This window comes from Equus przewalskii, chromosome 11, assembly GCF_037783145.1.
Source record: "Equus przewalskii isolate Varuska chromosome 11, EquPr2, whole genome shotgun sequence".
In the NCBI taxonomy this organism is placed as follows: domain Eukaryota; kingdom Metazoa; phylum Chordata; class Mammalia; order Perissodactyla; family Equidae; genus Equus; species Equus przewalskii.
The window spans coordinates 12,867,512-12,883,138 of record NC_091841.1 but is presented as its reverse complement, the minus strand read 5'-3'; the positions used below and the strand labels follow the sequence as shown (position 1 = coordinate 12,883,138).

At 35.3% G+C, this 15,627-nt stretch overlaps 1 protein-coding gene and 1 pseudogene across 1 annotated transcript; both read left to right on the top strand.

Moving 5' to 3' along the window:
• Positions 1-1,386: 1,386 nt before the first annotated feature.
• LOC103562671 (olfactory receptor 5M3-like) lies at positions 1,387-2,316 on the top strand (annotated as a pseudogene).
• A 7,226-nt stretch (positions 2,317-9,542) lies between these two features.
• Positions 9,543-10,475, top strand: LOC103562672 (olfactory receptor 5M9). Its single transcript, XM_008537794.2, has one exon. It carries the CDS (start codon positions 9,543-9,545, stop codon positions 10,473-10,475), a length of 933 nt encoding a protein of 310 aa, XP_008536016.2.
• Positions 10,476-15,627: the final 5,152 nt, after the last annotated feature.

The window sequence follows — 15,627 nt, the reverse complement described above, 5'->3', positions numbered from 1 at the left end:
ATACTCCTGGAGGTTAAAATAAGGCTTTTAGGAATAATCAATTTTCCTATAAACGACATTTAGCATTTGGAGGGCTTATCACAATCCCGTCTCCAAGAAATTCATTGTCCTGTTGAAAGGCTGTCTTGAGAGTCTTACCGGATAGCATTACACTCGATGTTCTACAGAATGTGAATATTCATTGATGCTGATGGAATCTCTCTCTCTTTCTCATATTTTCACGATAAGTAAATTCTAGCTAGACTAAGCATAACAATTCTTTCCCACAAAACTTCTCATAGTTGAACTTTATTAGGTACATTGTCTATCTCTAAGAGATTGAATAAGACACGAAGATTTCTCACTATTATTTGATGAGTAAACACTTGTGGATTTTTCTTCATGATACCTGTTAACATGAGGCAAGGCACTAGTGTTTCCTCAGGAAAATAATTAGTGAACTATTGTTCTGGGAAAAGGTCGATATGATACCATTTATATTTGAGAGGAAATTTGAAAAATATTCAAGAAGCTTTCCTAGAAGTCCACTGGATTTCCAAAGAAGGGTCAATCATTACCCAACTTCTGCCCCCACTATAACTTTGTAACAATATATCATGGTTTTAGAAAGTTTATTTACATTAATACTGCTATGCATACTGACATTAATTTCTCTGTCATTTCTCTTTGAATATTGAGGACATAACAGTTAATGATATCTAGAAGATTATAATTATGTGTTTGATTTGCAAAAGAGTCCATATCCAGAGAATATGCATGATGTATTAATGTGTATAAGTGGTTTTATCCTTGGCTTTGAGGACTACTGTGATCTGTTTGTTTCTCCTCAATTTAAATAAGTGCAAGCATGAAGTTAGATTCAAAGGATTTTTTTTATCTGCCATTTAGGGCTGATAAGTTATTTGACTAAGTGGCTTCCACCTCTAATCATGGGGAATATGCTTAGAATGAAAAAGAGGTGAAGTAATTATTTTTGAGCTAAGTCGAAAAGAAAGCTATAACCCTTATAAATATCTTACAAATATAAAACTACCAAACACAGCAGTATTGGAAACAAGGAATCTTTAAGAAGTCTTGGGAATTTGGCTAATCACTATATTTAGTACTAGCAGGTTTCAATCACAATACTTCGTATGCCTACTGAGTAATAGGGCCTGTGTATTTACTCATCTTAGTATCCTCTAGAGAGTCTGTTACCTAGCAAGTCTTCAGAAATGATTTGCTGAAAAGAATGGCGAAGTGCAGTCAAATATTTAATAAAGGAAACAATGAAAAGAGGCAGGGATAAAGATATACATTAATAAATAATCAATACTTGATTTCAAAATTTATCTCCTTTTAGCTATCAATGGAGTTAGTAATTAATATTGACTTAGAACTGAGGAAATGCTCAATTTCACTGATGTGGCAAGAGTTTATTCTTTTGGGACTAACCAGCCATCGGGAATGGCAAGTTCTCTTCACCCTCTTCCTGGTGGTCTATGTTATCACCATAGTGTGTAATATTGGCATGATCATGTTAGTTAAGGTCAGTCTACAGCTTAACAGTCCTGTGTAGTTTTTCCTCAGTCACTTGTCCTTTGTTGATGTGTGCTTTTCTTCTAACGTCACCCCTAAATTGTTGGAAAACCTGTTATCAGAGACAAAAACTATTTCTTATGCTGGTTGTATAATCCAGTGTTTCTTCTCCATTGCCCTTGCCCATGTGGAAATTTTTATTCTTGTTGTGATGGCATTTGATGAATATATGGCAATTGGAAACCCTCTGCTCTATGGCAGCAAAATGTCAAGGGTTGTCTATATTCAACTGATTTCTTTCCCTTATAGATATGGTGTTTTGATTAGTCTGGCAGCAGCATTATGGACTTATGGCTTGTACTTCTGTGGGAAAATTGAGATCAACCACTTCTACTGTGCAAACCCACCTCTCATCAAAATAACCTGCGCTGGGACCTTTGTAAAAGAATATACAATGATCACACTTGCAGTCATTAAATTCACATATTCTCTGAGTATAATTATCACATCATATCTGTTCATTCTCATTGCTATTCTACAGATGCACTCAGAAGAAGGAAAGCGGAAGCCTTTTTCCACCTGTGGGTCCCATTTGACAGCTGTCATCATTTTTATGGAACTCTTATCTTTATGTATCTCAGACGTCCCACAGAGGAGTCTGTGGAGCAGGAGGAAATGGCGGCTGTGTTTTATACCACAGTGATCCCTATGTTGAATCCCATGACTTGCAGTCTGAGGAATAAGGATGTGAAAGAAGCCATGAACAAAGTGATCAGCAGAGCATGTTTAACAAAATAAAATAAAATTCAATTAATTTTGTCTTCTATGTTTCATCAGTATTTATTTGGCAACTGGTTATTGCTCATTTACAAAGTCTCAAATTCAGAGGAAAAAGTACATTACCCCATTCCTGTAGTTGTGAGTATAGGATTAATTAAAAAATAATAAATTAATTAATTGAAAAGGATATTTGAACTAAAGTTCATAGGTACATTAATTGAAATTTATCAACTATTTAGCTGAACAAAAAGCTTTTGTTTTTCTTATTCAAAAATGAAGTGGATGAGGGGCTGGCCCAGTGGTTCAGGGGTTAAGTTCCCACATTCTGCTTCTGTGGCATGGGGTTCTCTGGTTCAGATCCCAGGTGTGGACCTATGCACCACTTGTCAAGCCATGCTGTGGTTGGCATCCCACATATAAAGTAGAGGAAGGTGTACACGGATGTTAGCTCAGGGCCACTCTTCCTCAGCTAAAAAGAGGAGGACTGGTGGTAGATGCTAGCTCAGGGCAAATCTTCCTCACAAAAATAAATAAAGAGTACGAATTTGGGAAATACTTATCAATTTGCCCACTTAGAGAGTAATTTGGGGCAGAAAAGTGACAGCATATTTCATTTAGTTGTCCAGCATGAGGCCATAAAAATAGTCATCTCTCTGATGGTTATGAGATTGTTTAAGGTTTAAGGCTTCTTTCATTGTGAAGGTTTGGTCTGTCCAGAGAGTACTGCTTTGGAAATAGCAATGTTATTGTATTTAATTCTTTTTTACATTTTTGGTGTTTACAAGCCACAATATGATAAGTGTCTTTCTTTTACAGATTCCAGTAACCACCATATTTCAACTCCAATGTTGCCAGGGACAGAATTGTGCACTTCACATGTGTACCCGCCAAAGTGTCTTCGGTCTGACTGAAGAGTGGGTAGTATTAGTGGATAGATGTGTCATTTTGAAAGCACAGCTCTCCAGATTCCACTTAATAAATTGTATTTCGTACATCTGCAGCTAAGATATGGAACTTAAATATTTTAAAATAATTTTTGTGTTTGAAAGAAATAAAGCATTTAGAATGGCCTATTGAGAATTAAAAAATAACATATGCTGCCATAATATATTAACAGGACTTGGTTCACACTTTTATTCTACTTCATTTTTAGGAAGTACAAGCACGAGGCAACAATTTTGTCACTTGGACTTCCTTTGGTCTCTATGTCCCATAAATAAATATAAATAAATATAAGACACAAATAAATATGAACATACATACACACAAAAGTGTATTCATACATATATATATACATAGATGATCTTTTATTTTGTTGTAGGAAACACATAAAGAAATTTAATACATATATTTAAATTACACATTTAATTAATTGCAAATTCATCTGCAAAGAAGCATCTATAGAACAAAATTGATGCAATATGAGAAAAAACCCTTCTCTTTGTCCAATTTTGAGTTTTCATTTTCCTTAAGAGAAACTAGAAATGAATATGAACTCATTTTCACATACTCACATATATCTTGGGCAACACTTTAAAGCGATTTCCATATAAACACATTGCTATTTTAGATTAAATTATATCTCTGTGTCTATAGTTGTAAACTTTGAACTTCCTAAAGAATTTAAGAGCTAGCATACTTACTGTCACTTTTGAGGTGAGATAAAAGTTGTTTGTTTTGGTAATAAAACTATGTATTGGGGAACTCTTGATATGCCATATTATTTGCTGATGACTAATAAATTTCAAACTATGTTTTAAAAAATTATTTTGATTGAGGAATCATGGGTGTACAACATTTTATTATTTTCAGGTGTGCAGCCTAGTAATTCCATATTCGTATACATTGAGAAAGGATCACCACAATAAGTCTAAGTTAGCATCTATCACCATATATAGTTAATTTGTGTGTGTGTGATAAGAATTCAAAATACAAATTTAAAGCATTTTAATAGGTGTTAGCAGGTGGATTTGGATGACCTTTGTTATCTCTTTGTTTTCATATGTGAAATCCTTTCTCTACTTACTTTATTGGAAAGACATTTAGTTAGTTTTTTAAAGAGTGTTCCATGGAGAATTATGATGCCAACGTCAATGGTTAAACCATGTTTCTGGTTTGAGTTTACAAATTTCAAATTAATCTGTTGGTGACCTTGGAGAAGTCACTTTTTGCAATTCATCTAGTTAACTTCTAGCGTGTACTCTCTGATCTTTGAGGTCTCTATTGGCTCATATTTCCATCAGTCTAAATTCCTTGGCAGAACCTAAAGCAATTTTGCCATTTGCTAAACATTCAGAACAATTCCATAAAATACTTTTAAACGTGGATCTTATTGTTACATTTATTTCTAAATCTATCAACTTCATTACATTTAAGAATCTCCAACATCTAACCATAAAGCATATTTATCTCTTCTGTCAATCTCTCTATTTCTTGCTCTCTCTGACATACACACACACACACACACACACACACACACTTTCTTTTTTTCAGATGCACATTTCCTTGAGAGAGTGCATATTACATCAGAATTCCCTGGTGATAATGAGTTCGTCTCATAGACTTTCTCCATAATAACTGAGAAGGGACTCAGAAGTTCTGGGTACTTGGTGGCTGAAGAATGCAGAGGAAAAGTTTGCCTGAGCACAATAATTTTCCCTAATCTTCCAGACTAAATAAATGTAATTAGTATATAGTTTAGAGTCTCTTAACCGCCCAGGTTGGCATTCTGCTTCTTTAACCTACTAGCTACCTAATCTTGGTTGAGAATCTTAAACTCATCACTATCTAACATACGCATATTTTTTCTTCAACATAAGGATAATATTAGTCACAATACTATAGTGGTTGTCAGGTCATAACTGTAAACTGATTTGTGGTCAAACTCTCCAAATAATTTCAATTTTTTTAAGTGTTACATATGGGATAGGAATTGTGCTGAGAGTTACATCGATATTATTGGAGATCCTCACATCACTCTGTAAGATAGTAGTTTTCCGGTTCTAGTGATGAGTATTGATGCTGAGAATTGTTACTTACCCAAGATGATGTGGTTGAAGTGGGAGAGCCAAGGTTTTATTCCTGATCTGCCTGACTTCAAAGTCAATGCTCTACTGACACCCAGAAAAGCCTCAATTCAGTGAGACAAATTGTTCACTATAATTGGCTACTTCACCAATGACCTCTACTTGGACTCATTTTCCACCAGTGTTCGCAAGTGATTTACATTATCTAGGCATCTGACATCTATAAAAAAAAACTATGAGATGCATAAGGCATGCATTATGTGATTGTATATCCTGACAGGTGGTGCTCATTATAATTTTTTTTTTTTAAGATTTTATTTTTTCCTTTTTCTCCCCAAAGCCCCCCGGTACATAGTTGTATATTCTTCGTTGTGGGTCCTTCTAGTTGTGGCATGTGGGACGCTGCCTCAGCGTGGTCTGATGAGCAGTGCCATGTCTGCGCCCAGGATTCGAACCAACGAAACACTGGGCCGCCTGCAGCGGAGCGCGCGAACTTAACCACTCGGCCACGGGGCCAGCCCCCAGGTGGTGCTCATTAGAACTGTAGCACAACAGAAAAGAAAGTGACGGACCGAAATTTTACGTGGTGCAAACCAAGAATATTTTCCTGAGATGCATAATTGTTGAGCGTGAATGAAAGAGAGAAGAATTCGTGTGAAGGTAAGAGTTTATTCCATGACATCAAGAATTTTGATTTCTTAATTTTATTATAAGAATAATTGTTCCAATTATGCTCCTTAACTCCTCCTACCCCTGAGATACTTCTCGAATTTCACTCAATGTTTCTTCCGTAATTACCCGGACAGTTGCTTAAGGATGTTCTCAATGTTGAAGATTCAGTTATAAATAGTGAGAAATTTTGATCTGCTGTTCTCCTTTGCTGAAGGTGGGTCTGCAAATTGTATATGCTTTACAGTACAGATGAATGCAGTCAAATCTTTTAATCTTTATTTATATTTTGAAGAGAAGACTGAGACCTCATTTTTAGACTTATTCATTATCACAGTCTTCTTCTGTGTGGAATTATATTACTGGGAAATATTCTTATTTCTATCCAGAGTTTATTCAAAACATCGTAAGAATGCGCTTGTTACAAGCTCATTGTTACAAGCAAACTTACCAATTGCAAATTTTTTATTTATGATTTTTTACCCTTTGACTCTTCTCTACCAAGGCTATTGATTTTCATGTTGTTGTGTCAAAATCTATGTGAATGGAGTTGAAGATCTTGCATTAGTGGGATACTTGGACCAGTAATTATACCTTCACTGTTTTTCTTCAAGATAAATTATTGAAAGGTTAATAAAAATAGAGTTCCTTATTTGTAAATTATGCATCCCATCTTCTCCATTGCCTTGATGAATGATGCACATGTCTGTAATAAATTGGTTCTAACTCAGAAGTCATTTGGTTGCCTCTTCCCAAGTTTATGTGATCACCTAAACTTAGGGGAGTAGGGAGAAGAAGTGGTCCAATATCTTTGTAGTTTATCCTATTTCAGGGTCGCACTAAGGCTATCCTAGAGCCTCAAAGATGAAATACTAGAAGAGTAACTTTCTTGCGTCTTGGAGGAAAATCAAAATGAAATTTAAATGGAAAGAAATAGAATAGCAAATGGGTTATCAAAAGACCAGCAATATAAAGTTATTAAGAGTACAAGACTGCAGTCAAATTAATTGGTTTGCATCCCAATCTCATCAAATGGCAGACAACTGACCCAGGGAGACCTTCTTAGTCTTTCAGTGCTTCAGTTTCCTCATTTGTAAAGTGATGATGCTACTAGAACCTGTGTCATGCAAAAGGTTTAGTAAGCATTCAATAAATGTTGCTATCCTTACTAATATTATACATTTCAACCTGTTGCCCCTACAGCAATCTTTCTTGGATCGTTTAAATAATATTGGAATATTGTAATGTGATATGTGAAGCTGATCTAGACATCAATATGTTTTAAAAAAATCATATGTGTGAATATATTCCTGAATATCTGTTAAATGTCGCAAATAAGCTGGACAGTTTAAGAATTCCAAAATAAATGAGACAAAGAACACTACCACAGAACTAACAATTATGTGTAACGAAGAGAAATACACACATTATACATGAACTAAGATTGGAGAGGTACTAGTTTGTGCTTTTTAGATGCTTTGATGCTTTTTCTTTGTTTTATACTTAAAACAGTATAATAGTACCATTAATCGTTAATTACAGAGTTATCTATTCATGGAGAGGGACCAGCTGTTTTTACAAAGAGAAATTTCTGACCTTAGCTCTATTTCCCATACAGAGTCTGTAGCTCTCATCTGGGTAAGTATTTCCACACCTAAAAGGAGCCAAAACAGATGAGCTACAATCCAGGAAATCTATAGAAAAGGAAAGTTTAGTTCAGAACTAAAACTTTAGCGTCTACTATGTTATATGTTCAGTTTACATTAGGTATGGTATATTTAATTTCCATATTAAGCAATTTAAGGGTAAAAAAATAATTCGTAGAGATTAATTAACTTCCCAAATGCACTATGCTACTAATTGGAGGGGGTCATGATAGAATCAGAGCTCATATACTTTTTAATATATAAAGGAATATCTCAAGCAGCACTCTTTTTCAACATGCCAAGCTACTATTTCCTCTTCTGAGCTTTTGCATTTGCATTCCCTTCTTCCTTCATATGTCTGCATAGCTGGCTCTTCTTGCCAACTCAAGTCACCTCTTCAGAGATCTTCGTTGATCACTCTGTCTGTACCTCACCTCCCCTTATTTCTTATCTTACTAGCATGCTGTAGTTTTCTCATAGCAGCTCCACTCTGTGAAATATCTAATTTGTATATTTGTTTATTATTTACTCCTTTTTAACAAGAAGAGATCCTGATGCAAGCCAGAATCTTGTATTACTTGTTTATCTTCATATTCCCAAAATTTAGAATATTTCTAGATATAACAAATATATCTGACATATAATTGACTCTAATATTTATAATATGAATTATTATAAGCAAGTATAAACAGAAGCCCAAGTATAAATCAATACTGTATTCTTCACTGTTCCTATGGAGAATTTAAATTCCAAGATGATTCTAATCCTACAGACACATCCTTAAGATCCATGTCAAGTTTTTACTTCTTGAAAGAAGTAAACTGGGGAAGTGTATTAAAAGGAGAAAATATTGGAGGGAAAATTTCCCTTGTAGTGACATTAAATTTGAATACAGTAATTATAAATTGAATTGATTGCTTCTGAAAACCAGGGAAACCTCATGTGACACAGTGGTTATTAAAACTTGTCACCTAAACTTTGCCTCATGACCTTTATCTATTGACATAATGTTGATAGTGTGTGCTAGGTCATTGAACCACTTGTAGTTTACAACTGACAGAGCCTGAGCTGTTAAATCCCTTTACTGCTAAGAGTAGTAGCAATTAAACAAGCATAACGTTTAGCTAAACAAAATAAGATGACTAGGGATTTCATGTGTTGAAAGCATATGATATCATATGCTGCATCATGGAGGATAATTATGTCAATAACTAGATTGTAACACCAATTACCACTGACAAGTCCTAGCCTGGCTTTAGTCATACTTGAGCCCTGTGGTGATATCATATTGTAATAATTTAGCAAAGTAGAAATGTCTAATTTTAATAATATATGTTATCAATGAATGTAATATGCTATTTTACTGTTAGAAAACTGATAAACATTAATTGTAACTACCTATAAGTCTTATTAAACAAAACATTACACTTATACATTCTCATCTTGGACATTGTGCAAAATCTGCATTGATTTTTAAATTATTTGAATTGTAATAAGGATAAATGTGACTCAAAATTTTCCAGAAGGGGCTGGCCCCATGGCCGAGTGGTTATGTTCATGCACTCCCTTTGGTGATCCAGAGTTTTACGGTTCGCATCCTGGGTGTAGAAGTAACACTGCTCATCAAGCCACACTGAGGCAGCAATCCACATAGCAGAGCCAGAAGGACCTACAACTAGAGTATATAACAATGTACTGGGGAGATTTGGGGAGAAGAAGAGGGAAAAAAAAAGACGATTGGCAACAAATGTTAGCTCAGGTGCCAATCTTTAAAAAATGAAAAGAAAGAAAGAAAGCAGAGAAGTAATTGGTACAAAAAAAAAAAAAGTTTCAAGAATAAAATAAAGATATTCATGCTTTTTATTTGTCCTTAGGCAATACACATTGAGCCTATGTGAAGGCAATGCCAAATTTCACGGATGTGACAGAATTTATTCTTCTGGGGTTGACCAGTCGTCAGGAACTTAAAGTTCTCTTTTTTGTGGTGTTCCTACTAGTTTACATGATCACCCTTTTAGGGAATATTGGTATGATCATTTTGATCAGCATCAGTCCCCAGCTTCAGAGCCCTATGTACTTTTTCTTGAGTCATTTGTCTTTTGTGGATGCGTGCTTGTCTTCCAATGTCATCCCCAAAATGCTGGAAAACTTGTTATCAGAGACAAAAACCATTTCTTATGTTGGGTGTTTGGTGCAGTGTTACTTTTTCATTGCCCTTGTCCACGTGGAGGTCTATATCTTGGCGGTGATGGCCTTTGATCGCTACATGGCCATCTGCAAACCTCTACTTTATGGCAGTAAAATGTCCAGGACTGTCTGTGTTCGGCTCATCTCTGTACCTTATGTCTACGGATTCTCTGTGAGTCTAATATGCACACTGTGGACGTATGGCTTGTACTTCTGTGGAAACTTTGAAGTCAACCACTTTTATTGTGCAGACCCTCCTCTCATCAAGATTGCCTGTGGGGGTGTCCACATCAAAGAATACACGATGATTGTTATTGCTGGAATTAATTTCACATATTCTCTCTCAGTGGTCCTCACCTCCTATACTCTCATTGTCATAGCTGTGCTACGCATGCACTCTGCTGATGGGAGGAGAAAGGCGTTCTCCACTTGTGGGTCCCACTTGACAGCTGTTAGCCTGTTTTATGGGACTCTGATATTCATGTATCTCAGACGGCCCACTGAGGATTCTGTGGAGCAGGGGAAAATGGTGGCTGTGTTTTATACCACAGTGATCCCCATGCTGAATCCTATGATCTACAGTTTGAGAAACAAGGATGTGAAAGAGGCTGTCAACAAAGCAATCATCAAAGCAAACTTGGGGCAGTGAAACTGCAATAGATATTTTTATATGATGCTGCTACCTATTATAAATATCGAGGCATAAAAATTCTAGCTGAAGAAGGACTTTCTAAAGCCAACACTTACAAATACTAAAAGGTCCAATCTAATACCCTGAAGCTGTATCCCATGAACGGACTCTAATTACTAAGCTTGCTTTATCCTACGTATGTAATCATATTATTGAAACTGACATATTAGTGTTATTCACAATGTATTTAAAATTGTGCTAAGTCTAGTTATCGGAGGAACTTATAAATAAGTTTAGATAAAGAAATGTTAATTTTGAGGTACCCTTTTTAGAGTCAAACATGACGTCCTAGAATATTTTCTATATGCACATGCTCCTTGACCTAGATTTCACATGAAATATATACTTTCTTGAGAAAAAGAATAAGAATTCATCTCTTTTCCAGGACTGCAGGATGTTGATGGACCCTGATTTACCTAAAGTGTTCTGTAATATTTAAATATACAAGGATTTTTTTAAAATGAAATTGTATTCAGAATCTTTAACTATTCTCTCAGTACGATCACAAGATTTGTCCTCAGTATGCATTGTTCAATATTTAACAATGTTTATCTTTTAATAGTCCATTTAATTATCCTAATTCTATTCCTAGGTTTGGATCCTGATATACATTTCTTGATGTTAAAAGGGTGAAATATCTCTGATAAATTGCTTTCCTCTCCTCCTCATAATAAAAAAGTGAACTAGTATGAATTTTATGATATTAAAATAAGACCTTTGGCCATAGTACATTGTCCTGCTAAACCTTTGGTTGAAAATGATTTGAAGCTATTGTTTGATTCCAGTTTCTTCTCACTAATGCTACATTCTTTGGTTCTTTACTTAGCAGCTTAAATCAAACTTTCAGTGCCTAGAGTGTATCTACAAGGTTAGAAGCACTGTTTAACTAAGTGCTCTTATACTGATCATGCATTCAGATTTGATCAATATAGTTCAAAATATTATCCCCTTTGGGCTAGGTTGAAAATCCTCAAAAGATTACTGTTCCATTTATCTAGATTGGTGCATCTATAGCATACTTAATCTACCTTCCATTCTTGCTACAGGTAGAATACAACGTTGTCTAGCCTTGACTACTCTTGCTAATTTACCAGGATAAAGGAAAATGGGTATTAGAAGTGATTCCTGATGAGTGAGTTTATTTTTGGGTAACTGCTAATCCAATTAAAGGGAATGTACAGTTGAGGATGTGAAGGAGGACTGAGAAGTAGCATACAGTTGTGGTAAAAACACTGGCAAGATAGACTAATTCATGCAGAGTATTGTTACTCAGGCTAATGTACTAATTAACTGTGGGCAACTATCCTGTAAATGGATTTGAAGAGAGGCAGGTGGTGGTAGGGGGAGGAGAGTTCTCTTTCATAACTTTAGATTCTGAGCAGGAAGAAAGGGTACCATTGGATAGAATTGGAAATTATGTTAGCAAAGATTTTCATAATTTTGAACTACCCAAATTGGCTTCTAAAGTGTTAAAGTCAAGAGCAAAAAGCAGGGCTGCTCAAGGAGCAACTGCTTTCACAGAGACTGACATTATAACCTGACATTCTAAGATCATATTTTCTGGGATCATTATGGGAGATATTCCTTAGTCTCTACTATTTCATTTTTGCTTCTGGCAATAAAGCACTGGCCATTCAGCTATTGAACACAGTTTCCATCTTCCTTTCAGGCCAAGGATAAGACATTTTTATGAAATTTTGGCAATAAGCTTTCAGTAGAAAGTTATGTATAAGACCTAAGGGTCATCTCCTCAAGGTCAAAGGTGCTAGATTTGGACATTTTCCTCCCCCTTCCCACTTGAAAATGTCACTGAAGTGGTTGCCCTAGACTCATATATGGAAGCCATATATTGAGAGTCTAATTGCTTTACCCAAACCTCTCACTCACATTGTTGCCTGAGAAAGGAATAAAATTCTATCTTATTAAGTCAAGATACTTTGGAGGTTCACTTGTAATAGCACTTAGCCAGAATCCTAATCTTCCCTCCAAGAGTTCTTATAACAGCTTCCATAAACATGATCCTTGGCATCTCACCTCTGCATCTACTACTTTCTAAGGCAAATTTTGCTTTGAGGACAATCAAGTCTCCTCAGATGCTTGCCTATTCTGGTATTGAGTGCATTGCATCTGATGATCTGTGTAAATCAGAAGGAGGTAAAAACTCAACCTTCTGGCCATAGATATTAGGTTATATCATTTTTGCCACATTGCCTAATGAGTCTTTGGACTTGTCACAATCTCCAGTTGTCACATTAGTTGCCTGTGAAACCCTTTTGTCCCAACTTCTAGGCCACTTCTTTCTACTAGCATTTTCAGATACTTAACAACATACTTTCTTAGGATTAATAATTCTTAGCCATTTTCTTTACAATGTGTTTGTAGGTATAGGCTAAGTGAGCTTCCATCAAACATTTTAGCCAATGCACATCTTTAGCTATTGTTACTCATTATGGCTTGAATTGTGTCCTCAAACAAGGTATGTTGAAGGCTAACCCCAAGTACCTCAGAATGACATTATTGGAAAATAAGATCATTGCAGATGTAATTAGTTAAGATGAGATCATATTGGTGTAGGGTGGGCCATTAATCCAATGTGACTGATGTCCTTACAAGAAGAAGGAAGTTTGGACACAGACATAGAAGGGAGATGGCCATGTGAAGACAGAGGCAGAGGTTGGATTCATGCTGCCACAAGCCAAGCAGTGCCTGGGACTCCCAGAAGCTGGAAGAGGCGAGGAAGGATACTTCCCTGGAGCTGCAGAGGGAGTGTGGTCCTGCCAGTAACTGGATTTCAGACTTTAGACTCCAGAACTGTGAGAGAATAAATCTTTTTTGTTCTAAACCATCTACTTTGCAGTACTTGTTAAGTCAGGCTGATAAAACTAATACATTACTGTTTTGTTGCCATATTAGAACTCTGGTTTTCCTATGAGGCTCTTTTTCAGTCTTCAAGGCTATACCCTGGCAGGGTAAGCTATCATCCTTCCTCTTCTTCAAACTTAACTGAATGTTCTTTCGGGAACTGTGTGATTTTGCAACAATCTCACCTGATTCTGGTATGCTCCCCAGAGGAAGGGGCGCAAGATTCCTTTTCAAAAATTCAATAACTTTAAACTCTACTCATACTGCCTGCCAATCTCAGGTTGAGACTTTACTACTTGTGGTCAGGGAAATGGCTCTTTTGTCATTCTGAGTTCTTTCCTACTTTTCAGTTTATCATTTAACCTCTGTGCTCTTCTCTTACCTATTTAATGTTATGCTTTGGAATTACGAAACAAGCAAAACCAAAAGAACAGCAACAAAGATTTTCTCCTTTCTCCAATTTGTGCCCTTGGCAATTGACAATGACATCCAAGATTAGTTTCTCTGCTATGATGCTTCCTCAAATAAAATGAAGAAATCAGGTTAAGAAGTGGAAAGTCATATTTGTAACACTGCTTTCTCTCCAGAATTTATACAATTTGTATTCACTTCAAACACCTGATTGTTGCCTTAATGGTGGTGTTGGGGTAGAATGAGGCAGATATAAAAATAATTTTTGAAATGCGTAGTTTAATATTTCAATATTATGTCTTCACATAAACCTAAAATCTAAACTTAACCATGCAATCCATACAAAGATATTTTGAATGACTTAAGCTAACCTGGTTAGCACAGGCTTCTGATTTACTTCTATACAGTAATTTCTTTTGCCAGTATTTCCCAAAATACAATACATGGTGTAATTTTATATAGTACAAAGACATTTAGTTAATTGAAATGTTTGAGTATATATATTTTTGTTATTTTCTATTTATGGTAATTGACATTTTTCTCATCTGCAGTGGTTATATAAAGTTTAGTTTTCAGATTTATTTAAATAAAGTGCTAATCAATTTAAGAAAAATATGCTAATCAAATAATAAATGTGATATGCCAATGTAGGAAGAATCATAAATCATAACAATAACTAAAAGTCAGAAAACACAACCCTATGACAAAGTCAACACAATCTTACACACACACTCTCTCTACCTATCATATATGTGCATATATAGTTAGAGTATACACATTATATAGTACAATATATGTATATATTATATACAATTGTGTATATATACCCACATATATAATATACATAATATATACATGTACATATAATATATAAAATATATAATATGTCTGTGTATATATGTATATATATACAATTCTGTGTATGTTTATAAATACAGCAACCTCTTGGGATACAATTGCCTATCAGGCACTATTTCCTATTGGGTTTATAAATGCCCTATTTTCATTTTTTTAGAGTTCAATAATTTCTGCAGTTGCCCAAAACTATTAAGTGATTCAAGTGAGACTGAAAATTCAGTAAGTCTGTTGTGAAAGTCTCTGTTGTTATACTATTGGTTAATAATAGTCATATAATATTCAAACATATTTGGAGGGAACTCAGATATCCATTGTGCTTCCTTCATTGTTCAAGGAACTAAAAATCTAGAATAGAACCAACTTTGAGTTCCTGAGCTTTATGAGTACCACTCACCCAGAAATGAATGATGTCAAATCAACTTTTCATCTTCTTCCCACCACTCACAGGTGGTTTTGAAGAAGACAGAGACATTATCTAATGTCACTTAGCTAGAAGTGATGAAGCTTAGGTTTGAACTCAAGATTATAAGATTCCAAGAACTAGTTTCTTTCTATTTCACTGAGATACCACAGCTTGAATGCAGACAGATGTTGATCACTGGTCATGCCTGGGTCTGAATTGTGAGCTTTTTGGTGAGATGAAGTCAGGAATGACAAAATTAAAAGAGGAAATCAGCTCATGATCAGAAAGGGGTCATAGTAACCCTGGCATGTACCAACAGCGTGGCTTCATTTTGTTCATTTGATAATAAACTTCATTTTGTCCATTGTTCATTTTGTTCATTTTTTATTGTTTATGACTTGATTTTCAAATGAACAAAATACATTTCCTGGGTCTCTAGATCCATTCTGATACCTATTACAGTAGCACATAGGTCATAGTAACACAGACTTATAATTCAATACATTGATCAATACATTTACTTTGGAATCCATTCACAATCTACTTGCCTCATTTTTGGAGGAGGTCATCCAGAGG

What these genes read in the sequence shown, in the direction of transcription:
- LOC103562672 (XM_008537794.2), top strand. Translation starts at nt 9,543, where the DNA reads ATGCCAAATTTCACGGATGTGACAGAATTTATTCTTCTGGGGTTGACC.